This window comes from Artemia franciscana, chromosome 6 (assembly GCF_032884065.1).
Source record: "Artemia franciscana chromosome 6, ASM3288406v1, whole genome shotgun sequence".
Classification (NCBI taxonomy): Eukaryota; Metazoa; Arthropoda; class Branchiopoda; order Anostraca; family Artemiidae; genus Artemia; species Artemia franciscana.
The window spans coordinates 29,977,397-29,995,977 of NC_088868.1; the positions used below are offsets into that span (position 1 = coordinate 29,977,397).

The window sequence follows — 18,581 nt, forward strand, 5'->3', positions numbered from 1 at the left end:
ATAGCCAGACACGTATGCCTCCACCCAAAAGAAGCAAATCCTGCTTAAACAGTGTTGTCAACCAATTTATGACGTGAGTGTTTTCGTCATAGATTTTGACGAAAACACTCTTCCGAAAGCAAAATATAATCTAAAGGTGAATGGAATAGATAATTTTTGAGAGTTTAAGAGAGAAAAACAGGTATAATTCAAATAAAGCAGTGACAACGAACTACAAACAAAAACAACAACAAAACATTAATTGATAGAAAAAATTACGAATATATCAACTCCACATCCGGGAACCTTCATCAACGAAAAAAAAGGAAAGATAAAGGATTTAAAAAAAACTTAAACCATGTAAACCAAAAGACAAAGAGCAACATAAAAAGAGAAAAAAAAAACAAAAGATGATAGGAAGAACGATTTCACAAAGCAGCGTTCCAAAAAAAACCGCAAATCCATTTTTGTTGAAAAGACTTCCATGTAAACTTGGCAGTAATGGGCAGCAAATTAAAAACAGTAGAAGAAAAAGCAGACGAACAATCATAAAAATGGCAGTAGTGGGCAACAAATTAAAAATAGTAACTTTACACACTATAAGTATCTTAAAAACTTGAGAAAAAAACTTAAGAGAAAATCGCAAATCCATTTTTGTTGAAAAGACTTAAATGTAAACTTTGGCAGTAGTGGGCAGCAAATTAAAAATATTAGAAGAAAAAGCAGACGAACAATCATAAAAATGGCAGTAGTGGGCAACAAATTAAAAATAGTAACTTTACACACTATAAGTATCTTAAAAACTTGAGAAAAAAACTTAAGAGAAAACCGCAAATCCATTTTTGTTGAAAAGACTTAAATGTAAACTTTGGCAGTAGTGGGCAGCAAATTAAAAATATTAGAAGAAAAAGCAGACGAACAATCATAAAAATGGCAGGAGTGGGCAACAAATTCAAAATAGTAACTTTACACACTATAAGTATCTTAAAAACTTGAGAAAAATTAAGAGAAAACCGCAAATCCATTTTTGTTGAAAAGACTTAAATGTAAACTTTGGCAGTAGTGGGCACCAAATTTAAAATAGTAGAAAAAAAAGCAGGCGAACGATCATAAAAAACTAGCTAGAAACATATGGCACCAAAAAGTATAAGAAAGTTTTGCTTCCCTTTGAAAGGATAGTTGGCTTGGGAAAACAACACATTTGTATAATTTAAGTTTTTACGGACGAAAGCGTTGTCAAATTCTACGAGTTTGTTTTTCTTATCTTCTAAATGTAAAACTACCACAAATCACCATTAATAAATAAATGAATTCCAAAACGAACAGAAATACAATAGATAACCTAGTCAAACTCAAAACAAGCGTAAATTAAAAGGAGTAGGGCTGGCAATCCTAATGTTTTCTCAAGACTAGAACATAATTTCCACTTTATTAAAACAAAAAGAAGAAATAACCATGTATTGTTAGTTTAATATACATATTCTGATATTTATTCCTTACTATCTCAATACTTCTTTATTTGTTAAAGTCCAAAAAGTGAAAACATATAAAATGTGTTTTTTTTCAGTAAAGTGCAAATTATGTTCTAGTCATGAGAAGGCGTGGGCCCTACATATGTCAATTTTTGCTCGTTCTGAGTTTGACTCAATTTTATTGTAATTTCTGTTCGTTTTGGGTTAAATTCATGCATTGATGGTGATCCGTGGTAGTTATACGCATGGAAAATAATTTGAATTTATCTACTCATATTTGGCTTAATGAAGCTCTTTTCTGTTCTTCGACAAACTTTTTTTTAATTAATTTCTGTTCGTTTTTTATTGACACAGTCTTTTCCACATAAAAAAATATTTTATATCTTTTTGTTTTTTTTCCTATTAGAATCCATAGTTTTTACTTCAAAAATTATTTGACTTTATTTCTGCTCATTTTTGGCTTAATGAAGGTCTTTACTTTTAAGAAAACTTGTTCCGTATGTTTCCCGAAAACAAACACTATCTGTAAGTAATAAAATAAAAGTTTTTCAACTCAAAGTAAGGAGCAACATCAACACTTAAAACGAAGAAAAACAATTATGTATATGAAAGAGTTTGCCTCTTCCTTAAGACTTTGCTCTTTATGGTATTAAATAAAAAAACTAGTTTTTTTAACTGAAAGTAAGGAGCGACATTAAAACTTAAAACGAACAGAAATTACTCCGTATATGAAATGGGTTGTCCCCTCTGCAATCCCTCGCTCTTTACGCTAAAGCTTTTAATTGTTTTAAAAAGTAGAATTGTGGCAAAGAGTCAAACTTTAGCGTAAAGAGCGAGGGACTGCGGAGGGGACAACCCATTTCATATACGGAGTAATTTCTGTTCGTTTTAAGTTTTAATGTCGCTCCTTACTTTCAGTTAAAAAAACTAGTTTTTTTATTTAATTTCTGAACGTTTTTGAATTAATGCATGTTTGATTTTGGCTCTCCGCACATAAATTATTGAAATGAAATTAGTATATTAATTTTTTTTTGGCTAAATGGCTTTCTCTTAGTTTTAATCAGACGATTTTGAGAAATAAGGGGTGGGGAAGGAGACCTAGCTGCCCTCCAATTTTTCGGTTACTTAAAAAGGCTACTAGAACTTTTAATTTTCAACGAACGTTTTTATTAGTAAAAAATATACGTAACTTAAGAATTAACTTACGTAACAAACTTTTATATTCTTATATTTTTATTATGTGTACGAGGGGGTTTGTACCCTCGTTAATACCTCGCTCTTTACACTAAATCGTAAGTTTTGTCCCGATTCTTTAAGAATGACCCCTGAATCAAAAAGGCCGTAGAATAAATAGTTGAAATTACTAAAAATATTTTAGCATAAAGAGCGAGGTATTTATCTCCTCCTAAATACCTCGCTCTTTATGCTAAAGTATTGTTAGAACCCCTCATATGCGTAATAATCTCTGTTCGTTTTAAATTTCAATGCTATTCCTTACTTTCATTTGAAAAAAACGTTTTAATGTTTATTTTTTCATTGTTTTTTTTTATAGTAATGCTAGAAAATCCTGCGCCCTTTTCATTGAATTTTTCTTCCCCCATGACATATTCCTCAAAGGGAAGATCCTCCCACAAAGCCCTCTCCCATCAACCCCACCCCCCAAACCAAAAAATCCCCATGAAAACGTCTGTACACTTCCCTATAACCATTACTATATGTAAACACTGGTCAAAGTTTGTAACTTGCAGCCCCTCCCCCAGGGATTGTGGGGGAGTAAGTCATTCCCAAAGACATAGTTATTATGGTTTTCGACTATGCGGAACAAAATGTCTATCTTAAAATTTTAATCTGTTGACTTTTGGAAAAAAAATAGCATGGGAGGGGGCCTATTTGCCTTCCAATTTTTTTATCACTTAAAAAGGGCACTAGAACTTTTCATTTCCGTAAGAATGAGCCCTCTTGCGACACTCTAAGACCACCTGGTCGATACTATGACCCCTGGGGAAAAGAAAAAAAAAAACAACAAACAAACAAATAAACACGCACCCGTGATTTGTCTTCTGGCAAAAAATATGAAATTCCACATTTTATTAGATAGGAGCTTGAAATTTTTGCTATAGAGTTCTCTGATATGCCGAATGCGATAGTGTGATTTTCGTTAAGATTCTATGACTTTTAGGGGATGTTTCCCCCTTTTTTCCAAAATAGGGCAAATTTTCTCAGGCTCGTAACTTTTGATGACAAAGACTAAATTAATTGAAACTTATATATTTAGAATCAGCGTGAAAATTCGATTCTTTTGATGTATCTTTTAGTATCAAAATTCCGTTTTTTAGAGTTCCGTTTACTATTGAGCCGGGTCGCCCCTTACTACAGTTCTTTACCAAGAACTGTTTGAAAAGAAAATAATTCAGTATTCCGGGGCTTCTGACATTATTACTCCTTTGCAGAAGTTAGGCTCAAAATTGAAAAAGGATTATATTTTTTCTCTGGGCCCCTTCCACCTCTTAGTTCGTTTATTTTCCCGTTAGTTTTCACCTGTTTTCGCTTTATAGTTGTGTTATCTCTTAGCAGTTCTTTCGTTAGTGGAGTTATGGTTGTGGTATATATGTTTTATCGCTCGTATAGTTGTGTTATTTTCAAATTATACTCCATAATAGAGAGGCTCCGAACACCCAGCATTGTATATTAAGCTCTGAATTTGACGTTTTTTTCTAACGTGACCAGATTCGTCCTGCGCCCCCTTTTCATTGAATTTTTTTCCCCCATGGCATATTTCTCCAAGGAAAGATCCTCCCACATAGCCCCCTCCCTCAACCCTACCCCCAAAACCAAAAAAATCCCCCTGAAAACGTCTGTACACTTCCCAATAACCATTATTATATGTAAACACTGCTTGAAGTTTGTAACGTGCAGCCCCTCCCCCAGGGACTGTGGGGGAGTAAGTCATCCCCAAATACATAGTTATTATGATTTTCGACTATGCGGAACAAAATGGCTATCTCAAAATTTTGATCCGTTGACTTTGGGAAAAAATGAGCGTGGGAGGGGGCCTAGATGCCCTCCAATTTTTTGGTCACTTAAAAAGGGCACTAGAACTTTTCATTTCCATTAGAATGAGCCCTCTTGCGACATTCTAGGACCACTTGGTCGATACGATGACCCCTGGGAAAAAAAAAAAAAAAATAAACACGCACCCGTGATTTGTCTTCTGGCAAAAAATGCAAAATTCCACATTTTTGTAGATAGAAGCTTGAAACTTCTACAGTAGGGTTCTCTGATACAATAGGGTTCTCTGATACGCTGAATCTGATGGTGTCATTTTCGTTAAGATCCTACGACTTTTAGGGGGTGTTTCCCCCTATTTTTCTAAATAAGGCAAATTTTCTCAGGCTCGTAACTTTTGATGGCTAAGACTAAACTTGATGAAACTTATATATTTAAAATCAGCATTAAAATGCGATTCTTTTGATGTAGCTATTGATATCAAAATTCAATTTTTTAGAGTTTTGGTTACTATTGAGCCGGATCGCTCCTTACTACAGTTCGTTACCACGAACTGTTTGATTTTTTTTTTAGTTTTTCTTTATAGTGTTTTAAAACAAGTTTATCATTGTGATTAAACGACCATTGTGTGTCAGGAATTGCTCTTAAAGAATTGGGACAAAAAGTCAAAACTTTAGCATAAAGAGCACGCTCTTATGGAGGGGGCAACTCCTTTCATATACATAATAATTTCTGCAAGTTCAAGTTTTGATGTTGCTCCTCACTTTAAGTTGAAAAAACTGGTTTAAAAAAATTCCTGATCCGATCCTGAAAATCTGGCTCTCACTCTCCATAAAAAATTCCGGTACTTGTATATTATACGCCACTTACTTAATTTTATGCAGTGTAAAACTCGAAAACAAACCAGTTTCTTTTAGAAACAAATTTGGGCTACATATTGGTTCATTAGAGGGGGAGGGCTAAAGTATAGCAATTCTGCACGCAAAATGTGTTAAGTACAGTCATTTTGCATATTATGAAGTAAGAATGGTTTTCTGACTACTGTTTTCATAACCCAAATTATATTTTTTTCACCTCTTCTGTCACTTGTCTTGTCTCAAGCTAAGCTGAAAAAAACTAACGAAGAAACCGGTTTGTTCTCGAGTTTTACACACCGTAAACTTGAATAAGTGGCGGATACAACACAAGTACCAAAATTCCTTCCCCCTGCGGAAAAAAGTACAAATAAAATTTTCCAATTTGAAAACCATATTTTCCAAGGAGAGAGACATATTTTCCACAGGGGGATATTTTCTAAGGGAGAGTAATTTTCCTGGGGTAAACATCAGCCGCCATGCAATCCAGATAGCAAGATCCCTTCATTGCTTTCAAATCAGGGATTAACTGACCCATTGTGCCATTTCTTTGACATTGCGATAAATGCGCTATATGCAGTTGAACTCAAAATGAGATTAAACTTGGTGCTCTATAGGGTCTCAATACACACCTAACATTACTCCTTGTTAAGAAAGCCTTGACTGGAAAAGAGATTAAAACAAATCTCATAACACATCTTAATTAGATATGAAGCAAAAAGTAGATCCATGAAAAGAAAGTAATTTATTTAGTAATATATTAGTAAGTAATATATTATATACTAAAGTAATATATAAAAAGAAAGTATTTTGAAACATCTTCTACCTAGGGGCAGACCTGTGTGAACTAACGACTACAAATATGTATTTAAACTGAATCAAACTGTTACACTGTATGTAAGGAGCAGCCCTTGTTGATAGTAACCAAAACTCTGTGCCTCAAAAGTGCATGTATAGGCCCAAATGTTCATTCATTAGGAGCTCCTAATGAGTGAATTAATCTTTATTGGGAACAAATATGCAATATTGACGAGCTGATGACACATGTGGCCTAAGCCAAATAATAGTGTAAAACATTAAAACAAAGAGTGAATTTAAGTACATGGACGCAGGGTTAACCTCAAACTTACGAAAATTTTTTTCCTATGCTGATCAATAGTCTGCATAGCATAAGTTCTAGTTCTCTGCGATTCGGGAATGCCTACTGTATTTAATTGATCTCAAAAGGACATAAACCTCGGTGCTCCATAATGTCTCAATACACACCTAACATTATTCCTTGTTAAAAAAAATAAACTTACATGAAAAAGAGATTATTTAAAACAAATCTCTTAACACATCTTAATTAGAAACAAAGCAAGGATTGGATTCATTAAAAGAAAGTAATTTTGTATTTTTGAAACTTCTCCCACAGAGGGATAGACCCGTATATGCACTAATGCATACAAAGATGTGTTTATACTGAATCAAACTATTTCAATGTATGTAAGGAGCAGCCCTTATCAATAGTAGCTAAAACTCTATGTCTCAAAAGAGCACGTTAAGGCCAAAATATTTCTTGATTAGGAAGTCTTTAAATAAAGGGGGGAGGGGCTCACCCGCAAACTTCTCTTAATTTGAAACAAATAGGTAATATTGATAAGCAGAGAAGACTCCTTACTTGATGCAAAAAAATCGACCATGAAGTTGCTAACTTCTTTCCAAGAGATGTGTTAAAGGAGAATACTTGTTCCATAGTTGAGTACTATTATTAAATTATTGAAATTACCCTATATACAAGATAACCTAAATCCCGGCTGTTTCCACCAGAGTTTTAACATATTATGTGTGTTAGACATACTTTCGTATATTTCGTAACTTTAGAACCAAAAAATGGAGATTTAAGGATGGCAACACTTACCATGACAGAAAGTGTAACTCCTCCTTGTTTTTTAAGCTTTCACAATTATCGTAGCTTTTTTCATTAGATTAAGACTTATTTGAAACAGCTTGAACCAATAAAATGTGGATATTTCTAAAATTCCAAATCCCGCCCCCTCCTTTCTTTATTCGCCCTTTATTCACTTAAGCCCCTAAAATGTGGGCATTTTAAAAATTCCAACTCCCGTCCCCTCCTTTCTTCCGGAGCATTAACACACAATAGAGGGATCTTCCCTGTAAAACTAAGAGAATCTGTCACATAAAGTACTTATATTTATAAAAAAGAGATGAACACCAAGAACTAGACCCATTATGGACTTAAATAGCAACAAAAAGAATTTTCAGGTGCTTTCTCCTCCTTTTTTCATAATGCTGAAAAATGTGTTAGGTTACCTTTTATTCCTTAGACAACTATAAAAAATTTGCATTTCATCTTTGGAAGGCTCTTCCACGCTACTTTCTCCAGACAAACTCTCTACTTTCTTCTTTTTGATTGATTCATTTTTACATTTTCCTCTCTTATTTCTTTTCTTCCTGTCTGTAGTTTGGCTTAAAATTTCATCATCACTCAAATTAGACAGCTCCAACACTTCACTGGTGAGTTGAAAATTATTGTCAATTTCCTCATGTCTTTTCAATATGGCCTGGTGCTTTTTATTAGTTCTTTGGTACAAATCATCATCAGAATCTGAATACATTCCTATTTGAAAAACAAAATAAATACTACATTAGGAGTTTAAAGAAAAAAAACTTGTAGTCCAGTATAATTGGGTTCCTATTGGAACGAGTCATAATTATATGGGAACTCGTACACACCTCAAAAAACACGCGTGTACAAAAGTTGTTCTAAAAATTGTCTCATAAGTCCCATAAAATTTTATAAGTTATTTCAGCACAAATGTCACAAAAGCTCTAAGAAGCCCAAAACCTAAATTAGACAAAGCACTCTACACACTATTAATCTGTGTTAGACTTTCTTCCCTAATAAAAACACACGTCTAACAAAGGGATTACTTGCAGCCAAACGGTATATAAACTGCGTCTTTTACCAACTTAAAAATGGTTAAAAGATGACTTAGAAGACTGCGGATGAAGATGAATGCAGCAAAGTGAATTACAGGAGCCATAGACAACAATATTACCACTGTATTTTGTAACTTGTAGCAATATTGTCTTTGTTGTATTTTGTTGTATTTTGTTGTCTTTTTTATGGTCTGCTCAAAACTGCTCTCACTAAAAAGTCACTGAATTTTTATCATATGAGAGCAACAGAGATGAACAAGACCTGCGCACTGCCAAAGTAGAGAGCTACTACTGGAATACTGGCAAGGTTAAAAAGCTTTTAGTTAACAAGCAATCCTTTTGACGCTGGTGCATTAATTGAACTGCTTGACAAATGGTAACCATTCATGGTTCAAGCATCCATATGCAGTGATGCTTGAGTTAGTTGTCAGGCAACTAGAACCCTTGTGAATGACCTGTGCTAACAGGTGAACAGTAAAAGACTATATAACAAACAGTTTGCCCTCACAACACGGTTGCTTAAGAGCAAACTTACATGTGAGTGGCAGTAAGGCTCGAGTTGTTTGTTGGGCAACTGGAACTCTTTTGAATGGTCTGTGCTGACAGGTTAAACAGTCAAAGCACTATATAAAAAGTACTTTACCCTCACAAGACGGTTGCTAAAGAGCAACCTTAAAAGAAAGCCCTTGAGCGCATATCAAGTGAGTGGCAGGGACAAAGTTAGCATGGCAAGGATCAGCAATGTCAAGTTTCATCTTCATTCAGAAGCAAGGTGTATATTTCTTACAGTTTTGACAGAAGCAATGAAAAGTGCAGTCCTATAGGTGGATTAGGAGACAGAATAGTTCAAATGAGAAAACCAAAAGCTAAGTTTACACTTGGAGCTCATTACTACTCAGTTTCCATGAACTGGAGACGCCTAAGGGTACTACTGTCACCCTTGTAAAACTATACAGGTAAAAATGAAGTGGGGCAAGAAATTGGACTACTTACCGAAAACAATGTGGTAACCTGTTGCAGGGATACTTTATGAGCTCCCGGGCTGGAATATCAACATACCAGAATATCCAGGGTTTGAATGAGGAGATAAGAAGTTATCCCCTAGGGGAATTTTCTACAGCTTTCCAGGCTGAAATATTTGGAACAGAGCAAGCAGCTAAGAAGCTGATGTCAATACACAATACAGGAGGGAATATATGTATTTAGGCTGATAGCCAATCATGACTTAAGGCTCTTGAGCATATCAAGATTAGGAAAAAGAGAGAATTGGAATGCTATAAAGCATTAAATACACAAACATTCATTAGAAATCAAATTACACTGATGTGAACTTTTGGACAGACCTTGATCATGGGAAGTGAGTTGTCGGATAAGGCTGCGAAGGCTGCAGTATCATTAATTTACAAAGAATTAAAACTTCTTATTTCCAACTCTAAGAGCTGGTGGCAAGTGGCAATAAGGAAACAGATCATGTGTGCATGAAGAAACAAAGGAATTGATTGCAAAGGTGAGCAAGATGCTGACTAAACACCTTTTGCAACTTAAAAAGTTGCAAAATAATAAGTCTTAATAATAAAATAAAATTCTTAATGAATAAATTCTTAATAATAAATTAATGAATTAATTCTTAATGAATAAAAAGATGTTTGCCAAAAATATTAAACGGCCATGGAAACAAGAAGACATCTAACAAAAGAATGCCTGGCTAGGGTTAGATATCAGATGAAGATATTTCACGAGCTGAATGCTAAGTTGGATGACAACGTATTAGACTGTTAATATCTAGAAGCTGGCATAATATATAGTACACATAACAATATGAATATTAGCCTTACCGCCACTAATTAGGGTTTTCGGTCCATTATAAATAATGGTAATAATAGTTTGTCAAAAAAATGTAATTAATAACTAATTTCAAAGTTATTTCTGACAAAAATCACTAAGACTCCATTTTATGACAAAAAACAACAAACATTTAAGAAATAATTCTAATAGGAATTATCTTCACAAGGAAATATTCAGGATTGTGCCCATTGACCTGGCGAACCTCAAGCCTATATATTATTTATTTGCTTCCTTCAAAATTGAGGAGTATGGAAAATACCAAAACGAAAATTTGTAAAATACTTCAACCAAAACAAAAGAACAATTTACAACAGGCTTAAAAACATAACTGAATAAAATGCATCAAACGGGAACAAAAATAATTAATATTGATTCACGTTAATAAATAATGTTAAAAATACATGAGAAACGAATAGGGCCTATACCCTTTGGGATACAATAGAATAAAAAATAGAAACAAATCATCCTATCCTTCTTTTATATCCCCCAAACAATAGAGGAGACCATTGTTTCTCAAAATCAGACAAAAGTTGTTCAAGCTTGAGGTATTTATTCATGAGTACTGTCCCCATGACTGTATTAACAACAATGACTGAAATATACTGAAATTGTTTTTACTACTACTACTACTACTACCAATAACTCACCACAGCACCAAACCGCCTGAGGCCAACACAGCTACGCACGCTCCTCCTTCAACCCAATTTCTTCAAAGCATCCATCTTTCCACCCTCCTAGGAAGATCCCATTTTCTTTATATCTTCATTTATGACACCCTCCCATCCCTGACGAGGACGACCTGCTTTTAGTTTAGCCCTAGAAGGATGACCGAAAAGGACAATCTTCGGCAACATGTCATCCTTCATCCGCAGACCATGACCTAGCCATCTCAACCATTCTTTCGTTATAGCCCTAGAAAGCAGGATTGAACAAAATTTTTCGTAGAGCCTACTGTTTGAAATACAGTCAGTCAGCCGGGTACCCAGAACAATCTAGTAAATGTTCATCTTCTTTTCGGAGTGCCCATGCTTCAGAGCCATATTTGACCACTGTCATCACTTCCAATATTCTAATATTGGTTTGCAGACTTATCTTCCTATTCTTCCAATTTTTTTATTTAACTGTGAAAGAAACACTCTGAGCCTTGGCTATTTTACTTTCAACATCTTCACTGCTCCCACCGTCTTTACTAATAATACTACTGAAGTAAGTAAAGCTGCCCACCTGATCAATCTTTTCGTTACACAACGTCACCTTTTCGTCTTCACTTATTCCTAGCCTTAGTGACTTAGTATTCCTAACATTAATTTTCAAACCTATTCTAGCACCCAGAACTCGCAAGACCTCTGAAAGTTCATTCATTTTGCTAACACTTTCATCTAATATGCTTAAATCATCAGCATAATTTAAGTCCAGGAGAGTTTTTCCTCCCTAGTTGATTCCGTGGTGTCCCATTGCCTTTCCTGTGCTCTTTAAGACAAAGACCATCAAAATGATCTATATAAAGGGGGATAGAACACAACCCTGATTAACTTCTGATTTATTGCAAAACCAGCTACTAACCTCATTTCCTAAATTAACCGCAGCAGTGTTATTCTCGTACATAGCAATAACCACTTTAATGTATTTGTCTGGTATCAAACAGTTCGTGGTAATGAACTGAAGTAAGGAGCGACCCGGCTCAATAGTAAACGAAACTCTAAAAAACGGAATTTCGATGCTAAAAGATATATCAAAAGAATCGTATTTTCATGCTGATTTTAAATATACAAGTTTCATCAATCTTTGTCATCAAAAGTTACGAGCCTGAGAAAATTTGCCTTATTTTGGAAAATAGGGAGAAACACCCCCCAAAAGTCATAGAATCTTAACGAAAATCACACCATCGCATTCAACGTATCAGAGAACCCTATAGAACAAATTTCAAGCTCCTATCTACAAAAATGTGGAATTTCGTATTTTTGGCCAGAAGACAGATCATGGGTGCATGTTTATTTTTGTTGTTGTTTTTTTTTCCAGGGGTCATCGTATCAACCAAGTGGTCCTAGAAAGTCACAAGAGGGCTCATTCTAACGGAAATGAGAAGTTCTAGTGCCCTTTTTAAGTGACCAAAAAATTGGAGGGCACCTAGGCCCCCTCCCACGCTCATTTTTTTCCCAAAGTCAACGGATCAAAATTTTCAGAGAGCCATTTTGTTTCGCATAGTCGAAAACCATAATAACTATGTCTCTGTGGATGACTTACTCCCCCACATTCCCTGCGGGAGGGGCTGCAAGTTACAAACTTTGACCAGTGTTTACATACAGTAATGGTTATTGTGAAGTGTACAGACGTTTTCAGGTTTTTTTTTGGTTTGGGGGTGGGGTTCAGGGGAAGGGCTATGTGGGAGGATCTATCTTTTGAAGAATATGTTATGGGGGAAGAGAAATTCAATGAAAAGGGCGCGGGATTTTCTAGCATTACTATAAAAAAAATGAAAAATACTTTAGCATAAAGAGCGAGGTATTTAGGACGAGATAAATACCTCACTCTTTATGCTAAAGTTTTTTTTTAGTAATTTCAACTATTTATTCTACGACGTTTCTGATTCAGGGGTCATTCTTAAAGAATTGGGACAAACCCCCTCATATACATAATAAAAATGGAAGAATATAAAAGTTTGTTACGTAAGTTAATTATTAAGTTACGTATATTTTTTACTAATAAAAACGTTTGTTAAAAATTAAAAGTTCTAGTTGCCATTTTATGTAACCGAAAAATTGGAGGCCAACTAGGCCTCCTTCCCCACCACTTATTTCTCAAAATTGTCTGATCAAAACTAAGAGAAAGCCATTTAGCCAAAAAAAAAAATTAATATGCAAATTTCATTTTAAAAATGTATGTGCGAAGAGCCAAAATCAAACATGCATTAATTAAAAAACGTTCAGAAATTAAATAAAAAAAACTAGCACTTTTTAGCTGAAAGTAAGGAGCGACACTAAAACTTAAAACGAACAGAAATTACTCCGTATATGAAATGGATTGTCCCCTCTGCAATCCCTCGCTCTTTACGCTAAAGTTTGACTCTTTGCCACAATTCTACTTTTTAAAACAATTAAAACTGTATCCACCAAGGCAGACGCAGCAAACACAGTCAAAATTTTTGGGACCACAGTCAAAATTTTCCTTTAAAACAGAATAACTCTGCTTAGTTGTGACTTGGAACACTATCTCTTGAAACCATCTTTATATTTTGACTATGAAAAACGTGGACACTATATCCTGTACACCCAGATAAGAAAAAAGATGTTCAATTAAACCAGTTTCCTGTTTTTCAACACAAAATAAGCTTCTGACAATTTTTTTTTTGCAAAAAAAAGTTGGGATCAGCACCAATACATCAAGATACATCTGATCTTTTCTAAGTTTAGCTGCATTGGCTTTTTCTTGATAATATTCAGTTAAAATGACAGCTAATATTATATTGACAAAACTCATCAACAAATCATCACTGATTTGCTGATAGATACTATCATCAAGCCAAGCAGAGGAACTGCTGCTTGGCTGTTCATATTTTTAAGCATTTGACTTGGTTGATACCAACACCCAAATTCATTTATCACTGAATAAATTTGAAGTAGACCCTCTCTTAGTAAATTTTATGTATATTTTCTTTCAAATAGATCCCAAGCTGCCAAATAAAAAATATTCTCGCTGAACCCCTCCCTAATTAGCATGGAATTCCTCAAGGAACCTTGTTAGGACCACTCCTATATATGGTAATAGTATTGATTAATGAAATTGGTAAAATTCCCTCAAAGGTGTTGACGTTTAGATGACCTGCTAATCCTTGAAGTATGTCATAGATGTATCAAGAATGACTCCATCAGAATCATATCCACATTTTCAACAAATCTAAGAATTTACATATGAAAGTAAATTCCATTAAGTCAAACATAATGACAATAAACTTCTTAAAATTCTTTAAATTCACTCCTGTTTTCTTAGATGCTATTCCACCCAAGATGCTAATGAAACATGTTAAACTCCTTGGTATCACTGATTATCACTGAACTTATAATAATCTAAGTAGGACATGCATATTTCATGAATTTTGGATTTTCCAGACAAAGGATAGTCAAAGCAAATTTTTTTTAATGTGGATTAAAATGGTCGACTAACTTTGAAATGTTTAAAAATTGGCAAAAATTTCACTGTGAACAACAAAGAACTCTTTGGTGGACCACTATAGCTGAGAGGAAGTTTGTCATTCCAGATAGCATTTATAGAGAGACCTACATCACAAATTATATTATAGACACCTAGGTCACATGATTACACTCAATATAATTATGCAATTTTCTCCCTATACTTGAGGTAAATTTTTCAGTTTTTTTGCTTCAACTATCTGAATAGTGTTTTATGCATTTTACACATTAAAAAAAGTTGAAGAGAAACAAAGAAATAAAATAAAAAGAATAGACATGTAAAATGCACCAGGATCTATACAGATGTATTCCCCAAATATTTTGACATATTTAATTGAGTTCCAACTTATGTTGAAAACAGATAACTTTTTGATTCTGTCAGATTTGTAGGTGAAAATATTCCAATTTAAAAAAATTGGCGTTTGTATCCTTTTTTGATAAAACTTCTAATGAAACAATTAGATTTCTAGATATTTTTTCTACATTCTAAAACCTTTTCAAACCAAAAGTCTTTACATTAAGCCTTCTCAAGTAGAAAAAGTGTTTTTTTTTTTTTTTTACAAAAACTGTTGAATCATCAGTACCTTTACCCTACACCAAATGTTTTAAACAAGCTCTGCTAATAAGGTAACTTTTGTTTTCAATGTAAATGCAGAAAAACAAGGTTGTAGTGAGGGGCAGATCTAGCCCCCCCCCCAAAAGGTTTTCTGACATCCTCATTCTGTTTTTTTTTCTCTTTTTAAAAAAATAGATTTGTCAACTTAGTATACTATTGGTGTCCTTGTCTCATTGGTCCCCCCTCAAGATTTTATTTGGTATGAGCCTAGAATAACAGCTGGACATAAGGAAACATGTTAAGAAACAATTCTTACTTCATAATATACAGAACCTTTATCTTCACTTCTTTCCTCATTTTTATAAGAAATCCAAGAATTTCTTAGAAACTATATATTCCCCCTAATTTACAAATATATACCCAGAATTGTATCCTGAATCTAAATACAGCAGTCATTTGCATTGCAAAGGGAATCCCCCCACCGCTAAATATATCCAAATCTGGGTAAATACTTGCACATCATGGGGATGGGGAGTATACCCTTATACCAAGAATTGTTTCCTTGCTTAGCTATCTTGTTAATGAGTTGATAAAAGTTTCACAGCATAGATGTTGGAGCAGTCCACCACATAAGGAACCATGTTAAGAAAACAATTCTTACTTCAAAATATGCACAATAATTCTAGTAAATAGATTTTGCAGCAGAACCTTTATCTTCACTTCTATTTCTTTTCTTCAGTTTTTCTTAGGAATTCCTGAATATCTTAGAACCTACATATTAACAGAATATATACTCCACCCCCTAATGTGCAAATATATACTCAGAATTGCATTCTGAATCTAAATATTACCTTAAATCACAGCTTGGACCAATACAGGGATTTTCCATCCTTGTGTGGCTGTTGATCTAGACCCTTGTGGAGGACTCTGCAGCTTCCCAATTGTAAAAGAACTCCTGGCAGAACCATTTCTTATCAAGGTGGGACTTGAACGTGTTGGTTGAAATTGCAGAAACTGTTTCCTCAGACAGTTGATTCCACATATTGATGACTCTTTGGTTGAAAAAATTGCCTCTATGTCTTCTTGTGGAATACTGCAAGGGGAGCCTCATTGAATTCTTAGTACCAGAATGCAAGGGCTGTGCAAAGACCCTGGGAAGGGTGTTTTCAGAAAGAATTTTTTTTGGTTAAAATCATATCATCCCTTTTTCTTCAATATGTAAGTGCTGGTAGCTTCAAACAACATAGTCTTTCTTTGTATGGAAATTTATTCATGCTACTAAGCATCTTAGCAGCACAACACTGGACATCTTAAGCAACTTCTTATCTTTTTTTAAAAAAGGGCTGCCATTGACATTTTGACTTCCAGACATGGTTGTGCAAGGGCCTTATATAACTTCATCAAAACTCTTGGGTGTCAGCTGTAGATGGTTCTTTTTATGATACTGAGGGATTTATTTGAAGAAGATAAAACAGACTTAGCATGGCTGCTAAACTTTAATTGATGATCAACAATAACCCCAAGATCTCTTTCATCAGAAACAGCAGAAAGGAAGTTGTCTTGAAGAAAATACTTATGATGCTTAATGTTTTTGTCAAAATGGATGACATGGCATTTATCAACATTGAAAGCAAGGAGCCACATGTTAGCCCATCTTCCTAGACTGTCAAGATCTGTTTGAATTGATTGCTGGTCAGAGGGAGTAGCCACTTTTCCAGCTAGTTTTGAGTCATCAGCATAAAGGGTAATAAGATTTGAAAGAAGGGTGGGTAGATTGTTGACATAGAAGTTGAAAAGTGTAGGTCCAAGAATAGTGCCCTGGGGCATGCCACTTAATACAGTTGTGGGAGAAGAGAAATGAGGAGTTCCTTGTGAATTAAAAACTCTGACAATCTGTACAACACCTTCATTGACATCTGCAGCCTTCAGTTTGAATATGAGGAATTCATGACAAACATTAAATGCTTTGGACAGATCAAGAAGAATCATGTCAATGGGAAGACCCTTATCAAGCAGTGTAGTCACTAATTCATATGTTTGGATAAGATTAGTGTCCACAGATCTACCAGATCTGAATCCATGTTGTGATGTGGATAGGATCTTATTGACCTCAAGATGTTCAATCACAGCTTTGTTAACAAATCTCTCAAGCACCTTCATAAATATAAAATATAACCTTCATTTGCATCACAAATGAACTTTACCATCACCCCTAAGGGCATACATAGCTTCTTATATAAAGGGGGAGGCAGCAGATTCTACAATGAAGGGCAGGGGGGAGCTGAAGCTATATTGGCAGTTCACAGAACCTTACATTGCCATTAAATTCTATCATACCTATAAAATCTTTATTAATAAATTCTCACCAAAATCATCAATAAGTTTCAGCATTAATCTCCTAGGATTAGAGCTAAATATTCTCAAAACATTATTGATAATTGCTTCTTGTTTGACTTTTATTCTGTCATTCCAGCTGCTTATTTCTAGCTTTTTTAACCATCTATAGTACCTTTTACCAACTGAAGAACAGACTGAAGAAAGGACTGAAGAACAGAAAATTATACTTTTCCAGGATAAGGGGTTGTTGCCAAAATCAAAATAGACCTACTACATCAATGGACACACCACAACTTAGCATCTTAAAAGAATCAACCTTTTTGTAACACTGCATTATGGGAGCATACTTCCAAACTGTAGTTTTCACAATTTTGTTAATAAAGTATTCTATTTTCATCATGTTTTACTGTCACCATGTTTTATATAGGTCTAATAGACAAGTACAACTGCTTTTTCAGCCATATACAGTGTAAATTTAAAGTTCTGTACATCTATGCTCAACCCTAAATATATCCAAATCAGGGTATATATTCATAAATCTTGGGGGTGAAGCTCATTTGCAATGCAAATAAAGGTTATATTTAGGCCTAGATTCAGAATATGATTGGGATCATATTCTCTGTTAATACATAGGTTCTAAGAAATTCATGAATTTCTTAGACAAACTAGGGAAAAAATGAAGATAAAGTTTCTCCTGCTGCAAAATATATTAACTAGGATTATTTTCCATAGGCTATTATGAAGTAATAATTGTTTTCTTACCATGTTTCCTCATGTAGTGGATTGCTCATACATCTATATCAATTTTACTTATGAAAGACATCTTTAATTAGGATACTGTGTGAAACCAGACATTGACCAAGTATTGGGAGTTTAACCCTAGACTAGCTAAACAAGCTAGCCAAATGGGGAAACCCTAATTTTACCAAGTATTTCTTTTTCAAAAGTTGTTTCCATGCAGCACCAACCTTTTTGTTTTCAAACCAGTAAAAGCACTATTTAGTAGTCAAAAGGGTTAACCAGTAATTTGTTTCTGTTCTTAGCCTAGTAAATCTGTGAATGGTTCAATCTTCTAGCCTATCATGAGGCATCGATTTTATAAAATATTAATAGATAAAAAAATCATACAGGAATTGAATTACCAGAAGGAAATTAGAAATTTGTTTAACCTTATTTGTTTTTGTAACAACCTAGACCATTCAGAAATATGCATGAAATTTGAATGTATCATCTATAAGAGCCATCTGCATTTATATTACGTGTTCTTTTACTCGTCTCATTATGACGTCAGAGCTTACTCAGATTATCCCCTCGAACGCTTAGGATTATCCGTGGGCTTGCACTTTCTAACCCCGAAAAAAAAGATTATTGAGGACAAGTGACGTCAATGTTGCATATTTTT

At 34.4% G+C, this 18,581-nt stretch overlaps 1 protein-coding gene across 2 annotated transcripts in view; it reads right to left on the reverse strand.

Moving 5' to 3' along the window:
* The window catches only part of LOC136028294 (uncharacterized), a 58,461-nt gene extending 40,026 nt beyond the window's left edge, over nt 1-18,435 (reverse strand). Inside the window, exons 1-2 of one of the 2 annotated variants that reach the window (XM_065706046.1) lie at nt 18,322-18,419; nt 7,625-7,931 (exon numbers count right to left, since the gene is read on the reverse strand). In XM_065706046.1, coding sequence (XP_065562118.1) covers nt 7,625-7,929 — 305 coding nt within the window. In that variant the 5' untranslated portion in view covers nt 7,930-7,931; nt 18,322-18,419. Of the gene's footprint in view, nt 1-7,624; nt 7,932-18,321 lie in introns of both variants that reach the window. The other variant, XM_065706045.1, reaches the window with a different exon arrangement.
* Between the last annotated feature and the right edge of the window lie 146 nt (nt 18,436-18,581).